Source organism: Parasteatoda tepidariorum, chromosome 4 (genome assembly GCF_982258835.1).
Source record: "Parasteatoda tepidariorum strain Cologne lab strain chromosome 4, Ptep-v5.0, whole genome shotgun sequence".
Lineage (NCBI taxonomy): Eukaryota > Metazoa > Arthropoda > Arachnida > Araneae > Theridiidae > Parasteatoda > Parasteatoda tepidariorum.
In genome coordinates, this window is record NC_141758.1 from 97,936,142 (window position 1) to 97,959,110 (window position 22,969).

Sequence of the window (22,969 nt, forward strand, 5' to 3'; positions counted from 1 at the left end):
GTTTGAAAAAAGACACCCCATTGGAATATGTTAAGAAGGAGGGATTTATTGAATTTGAGGTCGTTCCTTCAACCACTCTAAATTGTTTGCCTCCTGCGGTGACCCTTTGGGGCATCAGTTTTAATGACAATCTGAGATCTCAAGCCAATAAACAGGTGGACCATCCAGACCTGTTGAAACAGTTGGTCCATCTAGACCTGTTGTAACAGTTGGCCCTTGAGGTTGTCAATAGTATCCCTTCTGGAGCCTTGGTCATCTACACTGACGGTAGCAGGTTGGAAGACGGTAGAACCGGGAGTGGTGTTTTTGTCAACAGCAATGATAGTGAAATCAGGATCAATATCCGAAACCCTAACAATTGCTCAGTTTTTAGAACTGAGATCATAGCTATTGGAACTGCCCAGACAACGGATAATAATTGCATTTGGATATTGACCGATAGTATGAGTGCTATTCAGTATTTCAAGAACTGGCCGGAAATATTGGATATTCCTGGCCAGATTACGAAGCTTCTATCTGAGATAGGCCTGAAGACAACCACAAGTCTCCAATGGATTCCATCGCATGTCGGGATACATGGCAATGAGACAGCCGATGTGCTCGCCAAGAATGGCTGTGATCTTCCTATGGACTGTTTGAACCATCTTACTCCCACGGAGATCCCTTCCCCGGGAAAACATCGTTTGCTTCCAGTGTGACTCCGTACTCCATCCCATCAGTGGTATGCTGGCAACCGCCCTGGCATATCATTAACATGCTGCGGCCCACGGCCTTTCCAATCGGTCATGGTCAGATTTCGAAGTGGCCACCTTAAGTGTTTAAGGTTTCAAAATGGGGAGAAGACTTTCCCACCTTGTTCCTGCTCCCACCTGCTAGTCCTGATCACCTTCTTTTTTGCCTTGGCTCTTCTTTTAAGCAGCTCCTGGTTGATCGGGACTTTCTGAAGATATATGGGGAACTGAGCAACCTGGTCTAGGCTTTCCTTCTCCAGGGGGATGTGTAACAACAAGATTCAGTGCTAGAATGTGAAAATCTGATCATTAGATCAGAAGTTATTCAGGGTAGATCATTTTTTCCCTCGCATTGTACATTCCAACGTCTTGCTAGAACGTGCTCCCTTGAGAAAAAGTATGATTTTTCAAAATCAAAGACGAAGAGTGGGAAAAAATCGCACTACCTTGAGGAGTCTTTTTTATTTGTAAAGAGTATACGAGGAATACTGGTCATCGTAGTACTTGAAAAAAATAAACCCACCCTTTTAAAATTGTTACATTTATGTTTTCTTATAAAGTATTGATTTTTTCAGAGAGAATCTCTTACGAAGTATTCTTTAAGTCAGAGGGACCAGCAATCTCCCTCATTTTGTCAAAAATTTTGCACAATGTTCGAATTTCCGCTGCTACCTGTGGTGTCGTTGGGGTAAGTAGCACTGTGAGAAGCATTTTCAATCATCTAAAGAAATTTAACAAAGCAACCATTAGTAATAATAGCTTGAACTTCTGTTAAATACATAATTCAAATCTAGTGCTTTAGAAGTGGCTTCTCTTGGCAAAGTACCAAAACTATCTTGAAATTTTCGGCACTTGGACGCAGATCTTCGGGTAACAATCGGTACCCATTACGCTCAAGGATTTACCAACTCCGAACTTATGTAAGTCTAGCGCATACTCAAAATCGACCACCTGCCATGGTGCAAAGAACCAGAAAATGGTTCGTTGCACATTTTTGTCCATGAAGCGGTTGAAGCACCAAATCCGCGCTGTGAAGTGCTGCTGAACCCATAAAAGTTAAAGGACTCGTATATTTCTCGTCTGTGCACTTCTTAATTGATTTTGAATCTTTGATATGGGAAAGGTATTTTACCCTTAACCATGGCCGACTGTGAGTTTTGGAAGGGCTAAAAGAGTAATTTTACTGCACGTACGTCTTACAAGTAATTCTATGTGAAGTTTGTCTTGCACGTAGTTTCGTTTTGCATGTAGTTTGTCCTACATGAAGTCATTCGTCTTGCATGTTCCAAACACGCTCGTATAGAGCAACTGAATGCAGTTTGAATAGTCCTTCAATGTCAGGTGGAACAGGAAGTATATGCGGACCAGATTCAATCATTTTGGCGATTATCTGTCTCGCCAAGGTGAGCTACTTATAGTCTGGAAGAATATCCGCCCTTATCACTAACCTCCGACCCTACGCATCTTTGAAATTTACATGGCTTGGGATGCAGCTCCTTTTTCGCTATTTTGTACTCAGATTTGCGATTGATTTAGATTTCACGTGTGATTTCTCTCATAGAGGCATTCGAATCTCGTTTTATCCGCTCTTTTAGATAATATTGTGGTTCCCAGACGGTAATTTTTTTTTCTTCCTTCGAAAAGGTAACCTATGTAGCCAGACTACTTGATGCTGTTGGAGCCTTGAACAAACGAAAGATTTCGCTCTGCCTTTTTCCTAGACGTAACAGCTCAGGACGCTTTCTTGATACCCTAACGCAGTGATTCTCAACCTTTTTTTTGCCGTGGCACACTTTTAACGATTTCAAAATTTGGCGGCACACGAAGAAAAAGATAGGTTTAAAAGTTGTTTACTTACCTATACACTGTGTAAAATAGTTTATGATAATAATTTGGAATGCAAAATAAAATAATACAATATGTACTACAAAAACAGAGTTTATTAAGGGATTAATTACAAATGAATAATAAGACTACTTTTAATAAGAAATTTGAGCTTTACTTTTTTTAATATTTCAATTTATATTTGGTCGTAAAAATGACAATGCTACTCTCATATCGTCTTCTACATTCAACAGTCTCGATCTTTTTTTTCGTTTTTATGTTGGTTTGTACTGAAAATCCGTATTCACACAAATAAGATGTAGAAAATTGTAATAATATTTTTAAAGCTTTTTTCGCCATCATGGGATAATCGCATCTAATGTCAATCCAAATAAATTAATTGATACTTCTGAATATTTTAAAATTAAATCTCGATTATTAGAAAGCGAAATTAGTTCTTCCTCTTCATTCAAAGTTGATTCAAATACAGAAGTATTCATTGTCACAAATGGATTACGAACCCAATCAAATTTTTTTTATTTCTAAATTTGGGAAATGATGACTAATTCTCTCCTCTAATGTTGTCAAATGGTCAATAACAATTTTATGAATAGTTTTATTAAAACTTTTCCTAATATTCTTCCTGAGCTTTATTCTTCCATAAAGTTATTTGTTTTTGGAATCCCACCCTTGCATACTTGAATTTACGTTAGTAAAAATAACAAAAATGTCTGATAAGTAAGCTAGCTTAGCACACCATATTTTATCTTCCAACAAATGAACAAAATCATAATTTTTATTTTGTTCAAAAACATTTTCATTTCGTCTTTTAATTCCAGTACATTATAATTTTAAGTATTATAATATCAAGTAAAAATTATATAGTAAAAATTATATTGCAAAAATTATAAATAGCATGTAGTAAAAATTATAAAGCATTCGGATTTTTACTATATACACTTCTAAAATTTGGTGGCACACGAAAGTGCAGCGTTACAGTGGTTGAGAATCACTGCCCTAACGTAACAACGTTAATCAACATTATCAAACCAAAAAAAAAGTAATAATAATAATAATTTATGAATCGATTCAAATTTTCTTTTCAAAGGAGATTAAAAAGAAAAAGTATCAAATGAAATTAAGGAAATAAAAAAAAATTGTGATAGCTTTATTACGATCACTGGTTTCCCATTGGTCAAATGCTTTTTTTTCTGGTTTAACTCCAATAAACGCCACAACATTTCAAATAATGGGTTGCAAAAACTGTCTCAATTGATGTTTGTCGTCTGATTGATCTTCATATCCTGCCTTTGTACGTGTTTCAAGACGTCACAAAATACTTTTCCTTCTTCAGTATTCACATTTATATTAAAATCACCATCAAGACAGTGTATTATAAGTTAATAATAAAAAGAATATGAAAATACTTTAAATAATTATTATGTAAATACATTAAGACTGACTGCCAATGCAAATCAAAAGATAAAAAGAATTCTAAAAAAATTATCAAACAGCAGCTGTCGCCATAGCAACGCATGCAATGACGACGCACGCGCACTGCTTACTATTACTCTAGAACACTGTTGAAAAGCGTGATGACGTCCAAATAAAGTGCGCACGCCATCAAACCCAAAACAAGACCCTTTTTGCCAACGGGGTAAAGAAAACTGTGATAAATTTCAGTATGTAAAAATAATTTGGCTGGGCCAACACAAATCTTATAGAATGATTGCTTTGAAATTTAACAATGGGTGTTCTATTACGACTGCTTCTCATATCTATTTTCAGATTCCTTGTAAAAAATGAAATAAAAAATAATTATGCGTATGAAGAATATCTAAGTAATTAAAATATTTTCAACTGCAAGCAAATGTTTGTTGAAGAAAAAAAGAACAAGGGAGGTACTAAAATACAGCTATGTTGCAGGACCCATCACAGAAAATCCCCTTTTTATGATTTTGCTCTACTTCAATAATCATTGTTCAGAGTTTGAAAACAATTTTGTTCTTTTTCTATTTAAATGTCGTTATTATGTGATCACCGTTTTAAAATTTTTACAACAAAAAAAATCTAAAAAATATATTTAAAGAACTGTCGTAACGTACCTTGTATACGAAATCTAAAACTCTCTTTCTCGACTCTGTTTTATGACCTTGAAAAAAGGATAGGATAGCTAAAATAGCGGTTAATTCTTGCGTAAGTGATTCAGATCCAAATATCACCGGTGACAGCCAACACCTCCTAGAAGACAGAAAGCCTCAGCACGGATCAATTTAGTACTCCGGAGTGGTTGTTGTTATTGTTGTTAATTTACGTCGCACTTGAGCTGTACAATGGGCTATTGGCGACCGTCTGGGAAACATCCCTGAGGATGATCCAAAGGCATGCCATCACAATTTTGATCCTCTGCAGAGGGGATGGCACCCCCCGCTTCGGTAGCCCGACGATCTGCACACGAAAGTACTCCGGCGTAACGAATATAAACTGAGCAGTGGATAAAAAGTGAGAAATATGTCACTAAGTTCGGACTACTACAGTGGTGGTTAATACGAAAGATGTCATTACGTTTGGACTACTAAAGGATCAAATTTCTTGTTTATGGTAACCGAGGCCTTTTCTTGTTTAGGGAGTTTTATGACATCACAGATCTCCTGTTTAGTGCTTACCAATCTGTTTCATACAAGACGTATGTTTATATTTGTAGTTTTCAATTTTTTAAGTAATTTTCCATTTTCCAAAATTTATGTGTGTATATTTGCAGTTGACTGGCATGTTAGTTTTTGGTGCTTCTGAGTGGCTACATACAGATCCAACATGCCAGAATAATCTGCGAATTGTGATCAGTGGAACGAGTCTCGCTGCTGCTACACTATTCGCATTTGGTTTCTACGGTTATTGGGCGGCTCTTCATCTTCAGCACAACATACTACACTTGGTAAGTACCGAAGTATACTTGGTGAGTACTCTACTTAGGATACCACGAAATATATTCTCACTCCAAGTTTTGAAAAGTATGTAAAAAAATTGTTAAAAGAGGGTGTTCTCAGCTGAAAATAATATAAATCTAATAACCTCTATTTAACTGCAAAAGCATGATGCAGTCAACGCATGTAATTGCAAAAGTTGATCAACAGAGATTGGTTTATAGCTTTTTTCAGACTGAAGCGCCATCTGTTTGCAATATTTTGTATTAATCTTGGTAATCTTTTGTATCTGTTGGTATTCTTTTGTAACTTGATAGAAGAATTTTATTTTATTTAGTAACCGTCGTTGAACAGCCGACCCGATTTTTGGGTTTACGACTACAAATGCTCAACTCCGTAGTCATGTAATTTTGAACGCAATCTAGAAGACAAGGGAACTCCTAGAGCAAGTATTGGGAGAAATTTGTCTTCGTGGAGAGCTTTTTCATGGAATTTACCCGCATTTGAGTTAGATGGAGAGTGAAGCATTGAAAACCTCCCATGGTTAGCCTGAGAGTACCCATGATCCATCTATCAATGAGGATAATGTTACTTCAGCATGTGGTCGGTTCAAGGCAGATGCGGAATTCGTATCGACCAACCATCGCTGGGATTCTAACCCGGTTCACTCATTGGAAGGCTAACACTCTATCCCCTTACCCTTCATGGCTCTGAGAAAAGAATTAGCATATTTCCTAAGCGAAGCTCAACAAATTGTAAACTTGCTCCTAACATTTTTCTGTTCGAATGGTCGGTCGCTTACGGCACGCACGGTAATAGCTAATGCAATAAGATTAGAATAAACATTTCCTTCATAATAAACCCAAGTTTTAGCTGTGACGTCAGCACACCATGCACAACCACGTGATTGGACACAACCATGTTATGAATTGCAAATACCCAAATTCAAAAGAAGAGATAGAAATTAACAAAAATAAACTATGTAAGCGAAAGTAAGTTTGAAAAAAGGTGTTTATTCGTTAAAGGGAGTCATAAAAAAATTGCCATACTATTATTGATGCCTAGTTAATTTTTGTAATTGATACAAGTGGTATTATGATAATTGATGTTGTTTTTAATTGGTGCCAGGAACAATCCTAGGTACTATAGTAAGGAGAATTTTTCTGTCCAATGGAAGGGATAAGTACCGGAGAAATTATCTTACACGATAGTAATCAATTTTAACTCTCATGAGTTGGCTTCGATTAACAGCATCGTGCCAAATGGTAGTGATGACAGTTAATCTTTATTTTGTAGGAATGAACTCCTAAGAAACGGTGGTTTAGTAAGAAACCGAATTAAAAACATCAAATAAAAGCCGGCTTTTTATAATCACTTCTCACTTTACATAAAAGGAACATAATATCTGGAAAATTAACTAAGACTATGTCAACTCGATTCTTACACCCAATATTTTATTCCTTACTTTTTCATGCAGGAATGCAGTAAAGTTGTTTTTAATTTATTCTTATATAACTCGAAATAATCTGCTTTGTAATGTTACTTGAGTCCAAATTTCCTTTGATGGACCAACATAATCTTGATGGTAACCATCAATAATTCCATCATGAACCATTATATTTTTTGGATGGTAACCAACATAAGTAACCATCACATTAATGTAGGAATTTAGACTGATTCATGATGGTTCAACAAAAGAATAGCAAAGTAGGTTTGTTCGTGTTAAACCATCACGAATTTACATCATAGTATCTTAAAAATCAAATTTTGGAGCGATAATGAACCACCATCATCCCAATGTAGGAATTCGGTCTGATTTATGATGGTCCCACTTAAAAAAAACTGTTTCGATGGTATATTCCTGGGAACCAACAAGAATTCCCATTAAATCATCGTGGAAATGTATAGTTGGAACCATCATGAACCCTCACGGATGTTCATGGCTTGTTGGTCCATGAGAATCAAACTTTTCTTGATGGTTAACCATCATAGTTTTAAAGTAGCATTTTCCATCATGGAATGATGGAAGTTTGCTGGCATATCAAAAACCATGAACACGTAATGGAAAATGTTGGATGATGGTGACCATCAAATGATGTTGGACCATCATGAATTGGACTGAAACCAACATAAACCATCAAAATGTCTTGATGGAACCATCAAGAATTTTGACTTGGGTAACCATTGTATAATCACCGAAAACGATCAAAATTGCAATTTTTCTTGTAGTTTACTCTAATCTTAATGATCTGTTTTGTGCTGGAATTGTGCTTTGGAGCTGTCATATACTCTTTTTCAGGAAAGGTATATATTTATATATATTTAATTGTTAGAATTTTTTATACTTAAATTTTTATTTTAAAAATTTGCGTCGAAACACATTTCTTTTTGTTGCCGGTATGTTGGTGTTCATATGAACCCCTATTGATGTTTATATATATATATATATATATATATATATATATATATATATATATATATATATATATATATATATATATATATACACTATCTAGCCATTAATGACCGGACACCCCTTGAACAGCAGGTGGACTCGTCCTGGTGGAATAAATACGGAACCTGTGGTGGGGGAAGGACCACTCGCAAGCAGGCGACGGCCATACGAGCGTTAACAGTGAAAATGAGTGGACGACGAGAGCTGAATGAGGCGGAAAGGGGCATGATCATAAGCGCCCACCGATTTGGTCATTCCATACGTGCCATCTCCGACAAGTTTCAGGTACCACAGTTAACAGTTGGTGACGTCGTGTTGAAATGGGAACGAGAGGGAGTGAAAAACCGCAGTCCCGACCCGGCAAGCCCAAAATAATGTCCGACAGGGATCGACGATCTCTTCGACGTGTAGTGAAGGCAAACCGACAAATGTCGTTGGACACTGTCGCTACCAACTTCCGGGCTGCATCTGGCAGTGTTGCCAGTGCACATACCATTCGTCGGGAGCTGATTGCACAAGGATTCCATGGACGAGCAGCAGCACATAAGCCAAACATCTCTCCATCAAACGCCCGTCACCGATTTCAGTGGTGCTGCGCACGTCGCCAGTGGACAGAAGAGCAATGGAAAAGCGTTATGTGGAGTGATGAGTCACGCTACATGTTGTGGCACTCTGATGGACGAGTGTGGACCTGGCGAATGCCCGGAAAATGGTACCTACCGGAGTGCATTGTCCCCATTGTGAAGTTCGGCGGTGGAGGAATTATGGTTTGGTCCTGTTTCTCACGGTTTGGCCTTGGAGCCTTGGTGTTATTGCGTGGAACCCTGAACGCAGAAGGGTATAGAGACATCCTGGACAATTCGGCGCTTCCCACCCTGTTGCAACAGTTCGGTAATGGCCCGTCTGTGTTTCAACACGATAACGCTGCCATTCATAAAGCACATGCCATCACGGACTGGTTTGATGAAATGGAGGTGCAAGAGCTTGACTGGCCATCACAAAGTCCCGACATCCATCCAATTGAGCATCTCTGGGATGAGTTGGAGCGCCGATTGAGGGCCAGACCACAATGCCCCAAAACCACCACTCAACTCTTCGCCATGTAACAGGAGGAATGGCGGGCAATACCTGCCGCCGCGTACCAACACCTAGCGGATAGCCTTCCTAGAAGGGTTAAAGCTGTGATTTAGGCGCGTGGCGGCCCTACGCCCTACTGACTTGATACTAGCACCTCATGTATCCGAAATGAGGGGTGTCCGGTCATTAATGGCCAGATAGTGTATATATATATATATATATATATATATATATATATATATATATATATATATATATATATATATATATATATATATATATATATATATATATATATATATATATATATATATATATACATCGTTGAATAGCCGACCCAATTTTGGGTTTATGACTACTAATGTTCAACTCCGTAGCCTTGTAATTTAGAACCCAATCCAACAGACAAGGAAACTCCTAGATCAAGTATTGGAAGGAATTTGCCTTCGTGTAGAACTTTTTAATGGAACTAACCCGCATTTGCGTTACATGGAGAGGAAAACCACGAGAACCTCCCAGGGTTAGCCTGATGGCAAAGGGACTCTAACCCATGATCCGTCTACCACTGAGAATATTTCACGTCAGCACTGTGGTCGGTGCATGCCAGATGCAGATTCGTATCGACCAGCCATCGGTGGATTCGAACCCTGTTCACCTCATTCGAAGGTGAAGGCTCTATCCCAAGAGCCATCGCGGCTCTCCTATAGATAGTTGACCGTGTAAAGCTAAGCACAAATGGTGCTCAGGGTTAAAATTTGTCATAAGACTTCCAAGTTACAGCTTCCGATTGATTTTTTCGCCTAAGCTTGAAAAAGCGTTCCATCTAATATTATTATACTTTCAATGTTTTAAATCTAGCGCGTTCTTTCAATTTAACTTTCAAGGCAGCAAGCAACAACTAAATTCGGAAATCTCACCTAGCTTGCTTGCTATGGTGCTACCCAAAAAATAGCAAATGGCGCTATTTTACACTAATTATACCCAAATGAGGGATAACACTCAAAACGTGGCTAATCTTACACTTTATTTATGGTGTAATGTTAATTTTCTTAAATATATTTTAGACTCACGACCTGACAAAATATGAATGACAGAAAACTCTTATGAATGATAAAATTACGTGTAAATTTAAATTGAAGTCACAATGATGAAATTTCCTAAAATCTTAAGCCTGTTCACACATTGCCTCGTAAGCATAACATAAGCGGAGGGATACATCGGAAGTTTTCTAAATTCCTTCCGGTTTCAGGAAATTGTTTATATTCAGTCAACCATCCACTGACCTTTCCTATTTACCACTCGAATTTTGAAATTTTCGAATGGCGGCACCAATATTTTTTAATCGAAACGTGATCTTCACAGTAAAATACAGAAAATGGCGTTGGAACGATACTTTTAACATAAAAAAATGGCCGCTTTTGGCAGGGATTAAGGAAGGAGAATTTTATACGTTTTCGATGTGTTAACCCTTTAGTTCTACTGAACGAGTTCTGACATGAAATCTCCGTGATTTCATTGCTATTTCTCGCTCTTTTTATCTCAGTATTTCGCGCTAAAACTATCATTCCAATTCTACCTACATTTTTGAATACTTTGCAATCACGTTTTCTTTAAATCACGTTTTAATGACGAAAAGTTGAAGTCGCCACTTAAAAATTTAGAAATTTGTTCACTGTAGCTGTAACCGTGAGAGTTTATTTTCAATCATGGCAATGTCAATATAACTTTTGGTCATAGATGGCGCCACTGGAGAAAAAAATAATCGCACCCTTCTGCGTTAACTGGTAAACGTCAACAACAACAATGTTGCTTTCCTTAAATATCACCATAGAATATTTTATTTCGTTTGGTCAAGTAGATAGGCTACTGGAGGTCCATTTGTATGGGAAGTCCTTTATGATCGCCCTAAAATTGGTAGTATTAAGTTGTAGAAAAAAAGAAAGAAAAAGGAGACGTTTTCCTTAAAAAAAATGCTACCACTTTCCAGGAGCTAAACTTACGCAATATTGTGCAAGAATTCCTCAATTAATTAAATTATTGAAAATATATTTAGTACATTACACTTCTTTTTATAAGAGATAGGCATCCATTTTATTTCTAGGCGCTTCGAAATGATTCTTTATTTCTGATGCAAGAAGCATCTGATGATCGAATTAAGTTCTTTCAAATACAAGAAAAAGTAAGAGAAAAATGTCCTTTCTCTTCTTGTTATTAATCAATAAAAATTGTTCTAATAATTATTCTCGTTTAATAAACGTTCTCGCTTAATACTTTAACGAAATCTCATATTTTTATTTAACAGAATCTCGTATTCCATTTTAACAGAATACTATAATTTAACAGAATCTCGTATTCTTATTTAACAGAATATTCAAATTTAACATAATCCCGCATTCTAATTTAGCATAATCTTGTATTCAGATTTAGCAGAATTCATATTCAAATTTAACAGAATATTATAATTAAACAGAATTTCGTATTCTTATTCAGAATATTAGAATTTCAGTGACTTTTCTAATTTAACAGAATTTTGTATTCTAATTCAACAGAGTCTCAGATACCTATTTAGCAGAATTTCATATTCTAATTTAACAGAATATTAAAATTTAGTGCCATCTCATATTCTTACTTAACAGAACATTATAATTTAATAGAATCTCGTATTCTTATTTCATCTCGTATAGTAATTTTACAGAATCTGGTCACACAATTCTTCAAAATTGTTCCTAAAAAAATTAACAAATTATGTAATTATTGATATTTATTTTCACTATTTATAATTTAACAGACTTTATGCATAATTCAACAAACTATTTTAATTTAACGGAATCTCGTATACCAATTCATATGAATCTCGTATGCTAGTTCAATAGAATATTATACTTTAAGAAAAAATCTCGTAAGCAGAACATTATAATCTAATAGAATCACGTATTCTTATTTCAAACAATCTCGAATAATAATTTCACAGAATCTAGTTACATAATTCTTTGAAATGATTCCAAAAACCGTCATCAAGTTACTTACATTTTGGGATATGTTTTCTCTATTTATTTAAGATAGTTTCAAGCATAGGGGGAAACGGATAAAGTGGGCTCATTGACAGCTGGAGTCTTAGCCATTTCTTAGCGCTGACACCACACTTAATTTCAAATACTAAGGCACTTTTCAGGTAGAAGGTAGAAAAAGTACTTACCCCTAAGTTAGTTTTTTCGTTAAGAAGACAGTGTGCTTATTTGCTCGTGCCAACGCTGCCACCAATATATTAGTCTCTAAAGACGAATGAATTCTTGCCGCAAAGTCGATCAGCTAGCACCTCAGAATTTATTTATTGACAGTGCTACAGATGCACAAAACAGACTCATAACAAATTTAGCAGAGACACAACATTTCAAACCCACCATCCTTTTCTATGATAATTTTAAACAAATTATCAAATATCCTTACAAATGCCACAATTCATGTGTATATACAAGACAATATGAGCATCTTAAATTAAAAAGTGTGATATTTGTTGTTGTAGTTGTAGTTCATTTACGTCGCCCTAAAGCTGCACAATGGGCTATTGGCGACGGTCTGGGAAACATCCCTGAGGATGATCCGAAGACATACCATCACAATTTTGATCCTCTGCAGATGGGATGGCGCCCCACTTCGGTAGACTGACGACCTGCACGCGAAGTCGAGCACTTTACGGTAGAACAGCTTATCAAGGACCAATACCGCACTCACTCGGTCCCTACGCAGACTAATCCAAGTGGTCATCCACCTGCACACTGACCGCAGCGAGTGATGCTTGACTTCGGTGATCTGCTGGGAACCGTGTCTTAACGATCAGTCCTCTGCTGAACTGTGATATTTAGTCTAAAATAAAAGGGTGGAAATTATCATACTTAATTAAACAGTTATTTAAGACATTGGTGTCTTGGAGCACGTGGTCAGCTCAATTTGATACTAGCATTGAGACCACTGACGCGTTATTATCAAACGCAATAAAACATTTTTCTTGGATCTATATTATATTCTGTATAAAGAAGATTTGGACGCTAGGTGACTGAGTGATAAGGCTTCGCGATCTTGTGCCACGGGTCCTTGGTTCAATCCTCGGGTCGGACAAGGTTGACTCAGCCTTTCATCCCTTCAGTGGGTCATTAATGCCAGCTTGGGGAATAAACACTGGGGGTTCCGATGTTGGTTGACCACCCTACTGGAACATCTGCTCTTGCACCCAAAACCTGAAGTCAAGGAAACTGAGATGGGCTCAGTAGGCCTTGGCCCTCCATGAGCTGTCACCCCACTGAGTTCATGTTTATAAAGAGGATTTAAAAATACGTTGGATCCAACTAAATTATTTTGCTGAAACACATTAACTTCTTCGGTACATATTCTGGCAGAATGGGGGACAGCTATTTCTTCTTTTCTTCATTTTCGTGCATAACACCCGTGATATTCGAAAAATAGTTCGAATAATAGGTACAGAAGAAATAATACCTTTATTATTAAAATGAGACTATTTTGACGTCAGTGTCATGCTTAATCATAATTTAACGAGTAAAATAACTATTTAAGAGAAAAATTTAAAACTTTACTAAATAACAATTATTGGGATATTGTGGAAAAATAGGTGAAAAATCACAATGATTCCTATAATTCGTAATTATTTTTTAAAAGATTAAGTAATTACAAAATAATTTGAAATTATAGCCAGTTCATTTGGATACAAAGAAATTATGCAGTACATCAGATATAAAAACAAATATGTTTAAATATTTGAAGAAGATATTGAAGACATATTGAAGGAGAGAGAAAACATTTCGAACATTACATCTCTGAAAAAAAAAAAAGACTTAATTTTCCAAATTAGAATGAAGGCAGAAAGAAATAGTGCTGCCCTCTATTAAGGTAGAAAGTAAACAATTCTGGTGAAAACTAATTTTCTAATAATGTATATCAAATAAAATGCTCATTTATGACAAGAGCAGGGGCGGATCTACATAAGGGCTTTTTGGGCTGCAGCCCAGGGCCCCGTGAAAACAAAGGGCCCCAGTCCCCTCTGAAAACAATAGGTGATATTTTGAATTAAAAAAAATATCTAATATTAAAAAAAAAATTATAAGGTTGGCAACCCTGAGATCAATCAACCCATGCATGTGCGCGTCTATCGAACGGAACGGGGAATTACCCGTTGCTTGTTTTTGGTCAGTGTATTTTTTCGCGTCTATTACGGCGGACTTCCGCAGCGCCGCTTAACGCCCGACGTAATTTTTTTTCCGCACTTCTGTTCTCATCGTCAATGACAAACTTGTTGAGTTTACTAATTACTGTCTTGACTACCATAAACCCTCTGATCCCACTGAAAACTATATTGGTGTTCAGCAAGAGGGCGGTAATACCGAGGCGGAAAGAAATTTAGATAATATTAAGTTTGAGAAATATGTTGACGTGGGCTTGTGGCCAGAATTGCTAAATAATGATTTTATTAATGACATACTCTCACATGAAATGACTGACTTTTAAAATAAAGATCCGAAAAATATATAATCAGCTTCAATAAAGAAATACAAAGAACAAAACAGAAAATTTTCAAATACGTATTTCATTAAGAAAATGAAAAATGGTCAATCGCACTGGAAAGATTTTGGTTATATTATTCAACCAGGGTTGGTACTGTTTATTGTTTGACTTGCAAACTTTTTCTAAAATCCCTTCTCAATGCACAACCTGATCTTTTGATTGAAAACACATAGGAGCTTGTTAAGAAAATCATGAAAATTCTAATGAACATGAGTTGTGTGGTTGACACGTGAAGGCAGCAAGTTAATTGTATCATTAAAGGACTTCGTGAGCAACATAAGGCACCAATCAGATCAGAAGATAAAGGACTACGAAGAGAAAGCTAAAAAATTAAGTACTAGTGTGGGAATAGACTACAATGACATAAACAAGAGACGCATTACTCCAAAATTTTCAGATAAGTCTACAGATAAACTCTCAGTATACGGCGCAGAAGAATTTAAAAGAGACACGCTAAACGTTGCGTGGGATAAGCTGATTATGGATTTAAACAAAAGGAGCCAAGTCTATGAGATGTATAGCAAGAAATTCCAATTTTTAATGGATTTGCAAGACAAAAATATGGAAAACATAGATCTGGAAAGTGTACGTAATATTGTTGATTATTATCCAGATGGCGTAGACGAGCATTTAGTGAATGAGTGCATTCAGTTAAAATCTTATTTACTTCAGTCTAAGCTAGAGTCTTACACCTCTTGCAGTCAAATTTTTATGCTAATTTATGAAAAGAAATTTGTTGACGTTTTCCCAAATTGCTACACAATCTTAAGGATTTTTTTAACTTTTGCCAATCACTAGCTGTGAAGCTGAGCGCTCTTTTTCCAGGATGTCATATTTAGAAAACAAATGTAGGACAACAATGTCGAACCTTCGACTAAATCATTTATCAGTTCTTTCCATAAATTGTGATTTAACGAAGGACTTACAATGTGATGAGCAAATAAAGAAATCTGCAGCAGAAAAATGCAGAAAGGTTGCTTTATAATTTATGTAACATAACTATACATAACCTGTCAATTTCTTTTGCAATAATGTTGTACAGTTGCTGTTTGTATAGACAAATAAAAATAAATAAAATTATTTTATTGTTCTATTTTTTTCTATATACTTATCTACATCACTATAGAAAACAGTTTTTTGACAAAATGGCTATTAGGGCCCCAAAGTAGTTTCAGCCCAGGGCCCCACAAATTCACGATCCGCCCATGGACAAGAGAGAGGGGTTTGTAATTTTCTCATTTATTTATTTTTTTGAGGCTAAGGGAATGAGCAACATATTTACTTAATACATTAAAAGACCCCTATTTTCAAACTTTTCTTATCAAGAAAAAAAATTAACAAAAAAATGAATTGAGGGAGAGTTTTAATTTTTTAATAAAAGTTGAATTCGAGTTAGGAAAAAAATGGAAAAAAACTCGTCGCACTAGAGCTGCACAATGGGCTATTGGCGACGGTCTGGGAAACATCGCGGAGGATGATCCGAAGACATGCCATCCCAATTTTGATTCTCTGCGGAGGGGATGGCACCCCCGCGTCGGTAGCCCGACGACCTGCGCGCTAAGTCGAGCACTTTACGGTAGCACAGTTTAATGAGGACCAATACCGCACACCCTCGGTCTCTACGCATACTGATCCAAGTGGTCACCCACCCGCACACTGACCGTAGCCAGTGATGCTTGACTTGGGTGTTCTACTGGGAACCGTGTCTTTATGATCAGTCCACTGCATGACTTACCAAAAGTGGGCTAAGCCCCCAATTCACTAACTCTCACCAACTCCGATGATTGCTACGCAATAATTGTTTCTTGGCACAAAACAGTTGAAATTATTCAACTAAATGTGTATGAGAACACTTGTGCCATCACACCCCACGTTCAAATATTTCTCTTGTGATGCTATTAAAACATATTAGTGGACATAAATCAGTTTTTAAAATAACATTTATAATTAAAAGCATAATGTTGTAACAAATTTGTGAGTTCACAAGTGTAATTTAATATATTCGCTTGCCAAACAGACAGATATATTTTCAATACAATGTTTCCACTCATCACCTTGTGCATGAAACTGAAAGTTAAGTTCTGAATCATTAAACGATTTTCTTTAACTATAATTCATATCTATATATATATTTATCTTACACGGCGACAAAAAAAAGCCTCATTACAACTCCCCGAATGGCAACGCTGGAAAATCGACCAATGATTGCCGCGAAAAATGTCACATGCCACATCTAGCTGAGGTGGCTCAACATATAGCGCTTTTAAAAACGGAAACTGAAATAACCAGAGAGAGCATTCTTACCAAGTGTCAGCTATCACACTATCAACTGCAGCAATCTCATACTATTAAGCTAGGCAGAAATGAGTAGTCTTTGTCGATAGATCTCTATTTTAGTATTTCGTTAAAAGCGCTTTTTTTCACGAATTTTACAAATTTATTTCACGATTAACTATAGCCAAAATTTTAACCTTTTTGAAGAGATATCAGTTTTAGAAATTTTATCTTAAGATTTTATACTATAGCACATTTCTGATAGGTTTAACGAATTACATGTCATTTATTTGAATTCAAATTTATTTTAATGACTTAGTATTTATTAAAAGATGTAATTTTTTTTAAAGTTGTTATATGGATTTGAATGATTGTTTTGAATTCTTAGAATTTTGTGCATTTGCAATGTACCTAAGTCAGTAGCGAGCGAAGCAAACCATATAAGATTGCGTAGCAATTTTCGGGGGTTGGCGAGAGTTAGCGAGCATGGGGCGCAGCCCACTAGTTAGAATATTAATGTAATTAGCACCAAAAAATAATAATTGTAAAATGTTTAATAAGAGCGGGCACTGATTTAGCTAACTTTATCTCAATATGTAACGAAGAATTACGTTTTTCTAATAATAATAATAATAATAATAGTCCTCTTAAACTCTTAATTTAAAAAACAAACAAAATTAAAAACGTAATAAGAGTACAAGTAAATACCTTTAAATTAGGGATGCAAAAATATTTATAGGAAAACAATACATTTATGACTTATATCAATTTTATACAGATGACAACCAAACCAATAAAAAATTTAATGTGGATTCTACCATGTGAACACCGAAGTTAAGCATCACTGGCTGCGGTCAGTGTGCTGGTGGGTGACCACTCGGATCAGTCTGCGTCGGGACCTAGGGTGTGCGGTATTGGTCCTCGTTAAATTGTTCTACCGTAAAGTGCTTGACTTCGCGTGCAGGTCGTTGGGCTACCGAAGCGGGGGTGCCATCCCCTCTGCAGAGGATCAAAATTTTGATGGCATGTCTTCGGATCATCCTCAGAGATGTTTCCCAGACCGTCGCCAATAGCCCATTGTACAGCTCTAGTGCGACGTAAATGAACTAGAACTTGAAGTCTACCATGTGAACAGACCCAGTCTTTCTTATACGATTATCAGTGCTCGACTCCGTCACCATATAATTCTGATCCCAATCCTGAGTCAAGTACTGGAACATACTAGCCATCGTAGAGGAACTTTTTTGATGGAACTAACTTGCATTTTTGTTACATGGAGAGGTAAACCACGAAACGCTCCCACTACTAGCCTTACGGCAAGCGCATTCTAACCCATGATCCGTCTACCGCTAAGAATGTTTTAAGTCAGCGCTGTTGACGCTGTGGTCAGCACTGGGGCCAGAATTCAAATCCACCAGCAATCTCTAGAATTGGAACTTGGGAGCATTTCATTCGGAAGTGAGCTCTCGATCACCTGAGTCAAAGTGTTGATATTTTTCTTCAACGTTGAACTGATTTTTCTGAGAGTTTAATAGTGTACTTTTTTGTTACAAAAGATAACCACTTTAAATCGCCAGTTAATTATGGGATAACTAATCTCCAGTTAGTATTAGTTATCTTCTCGAGAATTTCTGGGTCTTTCTTCATAAATATTAAAATTTTAAAACGATTTTTTATATCCAGACAATAGTTGAAGATGATTTCTAGAACATTTTATTATTATTATTATTTCCTTTTCTTTCTCTCTTTTCCCTTTCCTTTCTTCTTCTTCTTCTCATTATTATTATTATTATTATTATTATTATTTCTTATTATTATTATTATTATTATTATTTTTATTATTTCTTCTTCTTCTTCTTATTATTATTATTATTTCTTCTTATTATTATTATTATTATTTCTTCTTCTTATTATTATTATTATTATTTCTTCTTCTTATTATTATTATTATTATTTCTTCTTCTTATTATTATTATTATTTCTTCTTCTTCTTATTATTATTATTTCTTCTTATTATTATTATTATTATTTCTTCTTCTTCTTATTATTATTATTATGTTTAAATGGGCCAACCGAACTGTTTAGGCGTCAGGGAACTGGCCTTGCATTGGAAAGGTTCTGGGTTCGCATCCCGGGCAAGGCATGGATGTTCTTTCATTCTCTATACTATTTGTCCTTACAGTAGGAGCAACGCTGGCCCACCTAATAGGGTGCACCAGAAAGAGTGGCCAAAACATTTACCCCGTAAATGCCTGAATCGACGAAATGAATCGACGCATTGGAAATAAAACTTTAAAAAAAATCGTTAAATGTTATATGAAAACATAATAAGTGTTCTGAAAAATCCTAATTTTTATGATCAGCTGTTGCTTTCGTTCGAATTTCAATTGAGGAAAGAAAGCATTGAGAAATCTGGAACTGATTTACAGATTTCGAGGTCCAGGACACAAACTTTTTCGGATTATCGGAATAATTTTTCGAAAAAAAATTTTTATTGAAAATTATTTCTAGAAAATCTAACAAATTGTTTAAAAACAAATTGTAATCCACATTTAAATCAATAGTTATATTTAGTTAATGGTAAGGAAAGAAGAATGAAAAAAATATGTTTATTTCTTCGTTTATTTAATAATTTTATTTCGCGTTATAAATAAAATAAATTGGTTGAAAAAAACTTCATACACACAAATTAGAAATTATAAAGTACGTTTTGTTTCTGAATTCAATCCAAGTATCCTAACTCTAGCATTTTTTTGGGGAGGAGGGGGTTTCTGTATTTTTCTTTTATTATACTCTACTTGCAATGTACTATCATTTCTTACGATGGTACTTTTACTATACTCGTCTTAAATAAAATGAGTGCCTTGCGCTTATACGATTTCCCCACTTTCCATTATCATTTCTTCGTCAAATCTTCCCTCCTTCCGCGTCTGTGTATTCCCAGTTTTTACTGAAACGTACTGGAATAAGTAAAAAGGCAAGATTTACCGAAACCATGGTAACAGAGAGGAGAAACGACTGGAGAGTGGGGAATGTTTATTCCATTTACAAAGGTCCCGCAGTGGACAGATCGTGAAGACATGGTTCCCAGTTGAACACCGAAGTCGAGCATCACTGGCTGCGGTCAGTAAGTGGGTGCATGACCACTTTGATCAGCCTGCGTAGGAACCGAGGTCACGCGGTACCGGTCCTTGTTAAACTGCCCTACCGTAAAGTGAACGACTTCGCGCGCAGGTCGTCGGGTTACCAAAACAGGGGAGAAATCCCCTCAGCAGAGGATCAGAATGGCATGTCTACATATCATCTTCAGAGATGTTTCCCTGACCGTCGCCAATAGCTCATTGTGCTGCTCTAGTGCGACGTAAATAAAATACCTACCTACATCCATTTACTGACAATAGACCACCAAACGAATTGCAAAGTTCGTTTGTTTATTTTTTGAACGCATGAAACTTAAACATATCTCGTTTGATGTCAGAACAAATGCTGCGGATCGAAATCCTACAAAGACTGGTTCGAGACTCCCTGGTGGAAAGCAGAAAGGAAGAAACATTCGAATCTTGTAGTTCCCGAATCCTGCTGCAGTGTACCGGGATGCGAAATCGGAGTTCCACCATTTTATGACGTCACTGATCTTCGCAATTTGTATCAGCAGGTAAAAATATAAAGCTTTTTATCTATCCCTGTCAAGGCTTAATTAACCGTTTGAGCCCCAAGAGGTATAAAAAGCACTGTCGAAGAATCCCAAACAACGCTTTCTCTAAATGAGTACGAAAACACCCAAGCAACGTGACAGCGCTTGTTTTCTTTTATGTCGAGAAATACCAGCGGCGCGATAGCACTCTGTTTATTTCATATCGATTAATCCCAATCGGAGCAATAGCTCTTCTTGTATTTGTCAGTTAACGCGTCTTTTACCAGGTAACGGGTGTGACGTATGGGTGTGGCAGAAGTCGAATTCTTGTCCATAGATGGCGCCACTGGAAAACAAGAACAATCGCACTCCCTCTGCCTTAATGACATACGTCAACAACAACGCGTCTTTTTCTCATCGCTCCATCACAGTTTGCAAAGCGATTAGACGTATTCTTGCTTAAGTGTTTCTCATTGTAAATAATTGTGTGTTTCAAACTGATTCGACGAAGCAACGCAAAAAGTAAGTAAAAAATTAATCTAGATTTACTGTTTACCTTTTTTTAAATTTGGTGCATCCCCCAAAAAGTAGAATGAATCGAAAAGGAAAATCCATGAGCATAATCGCAAATCCATGTGATCATATTGACGACGGTGACGACTAAATTGTTCCTGTAAAGTGCAAAAGATAACGCATTTTGAATACTTCCAAGGAGAGTGATAAAAATGAAATAAAAAAATTTATTTTGCAATGTATTATTGCATTATTATAGTATTATTTTACATATTGCAAAGTGTACTATTTACATTAAAAGGTGCTGTGTGATGTACTTGCTTCAGCAAATCTGAGCGCGCCACTTCGACAATCGGTAATGCACGGTCAGTTGTCCACAATGTTCGAAATGTACTTGGTTTTCTCGACATAAAATCTCAACAACACGATGCTTGGGACTCAAATGGTTAATAACACAAATGCAGCAAAAACGGACCTCGCATTAAATTGTAGAAACAATTCGAATTTTTGGTAGGTAGGTAGTAACACGCATCATATTGTAAGCAGTTGATATTCGATATTTCATTACATAGTTATCAGAATTTATTATTATTATTTTTTTAATTTATTTTTACTGTTGAAAATCTGAAAATCTTGTTTTCTATTTTATCATATAGATGAAATAGAAAGAAAGAGAGAAAATTATAGACTTAAAAAATAGCATAAGCCTTTACATGACTATTTAATTGCTGCCCTTCAACGCTAAATACCTCAATTCAAGGGCCATTAATGTTTTTATATAAAATAAAAGGATAGTATGCTTTTTGAAAGGGGTAAAAATATATTGCAAATTAGAATTGTAAAGCTGTTCATTTTGGAGGATGAAATTCGAAGAAGAAAAAAAATTCTTTTTTTTTTCTTTTCCCAGTAATACAGGCAAAAATCTGGCGATCTTCTCGTTAATCTAAAGAAGGTTGTGGAGAATCTTTACCAGTTATAATCTTTACCAAATGAATAATCCAAAAAAAAAAAAGAAACTGAAGCGAAAAGTAATACTTATAAACTTAAGCCGTGGGGGCTCAGAGAATAGAGTGCTCGCCTCCCAATGAGGTGAACCGGTTCCAAATCCCGGCAATGGCTGGCTGGTTCGAATTCCGCACCCGGCTCACACCGACCACAGCGCTGACGTAAAATACCCTCAGTGGCAGACGAATCATGTATTAGAGTCCCCTCGCCATCAGGCTAACCTTGGGAGTTTCCCGTGGTTTTTCTCTCCATGTAACGTAGATGAGGATTAGTTCCATCGAAAAGTTCTCCACGAACTGTAACGATAAGAGAGTAGCAATTCTGGCATTTTTTTACACCAATGGGAAATAGACCCAAGTACCCACCATTTAAAAAAAAAACATTTATGATTATTTACTTTAAAATGGTTTGTAGATAAGCTGTCGAATCGGCTCGTTTCGCTGACAATCACATTGCTTAATTTGTAAGTTGAATGTCATTGTCTTTCGTTCATTACACTTGAATGTTGACAAACCTTTTTTTATTCTTCATTTTTCCAGTGTTGCCAAGATACAATCCGTGATAGAAGAAATCTGCAACAGTGGGTTACAGCTGGCTTGACGATCTTGTGTGGACTCTTACATCTTATAGCCTTTTTTGCTCTACACTATCGCGCCAATATTATTATCATACTGCAACAAGAACTGGCATCAGCACGGATGGATAAATCTTAAATTGATTTGTTTCCCCAAGCAGTCTTAATAGCATGCAGCCCCCCCCCCGGGCACAAAAATTTTTCAGACCCCTATAACATCTTATAATGTTTAAGAACTAACTAAAAAACTTCACATACATAAAAATAAATCATTCCTCAGATGTGATGCTATGATTTTAACAAATTTAAACATATTATGATTACCCCATAAACTGAAATGAAGCATTTTTAAACTATGCATTATTTAAAAAAAAAAAAACATAG

General features: G+C 36.2%; 1 protein-coding gene across 1 annotated transcript; it reads left to right on the forward strand.

Annotated features, from left to right (window-relative positions):
• The first annotated feature begins 443 nt into the window (after positions 1-443).
• LOC139425935 (uncharacterized) lies at positions 444-22,724 on the forward strand. The gene is made up of 7 exons (XM_071182785.2): positions 444-681; positions 1,307-1,419; positions 5,317-5,490; positions 7,709-7,783; positions 11,113-11,190; positions 20,338-20,514; positions 22,551-22,724. Exons 1-7 carry the CDS (start codon positions 444-446, stop codon positions 22,722-22,724), a joined length of 1,029 nt encoding a protein of 342 aa, XP_071038886.2.
• Positions 22,725-22,969: the final 245 nt, after the last annotated feature.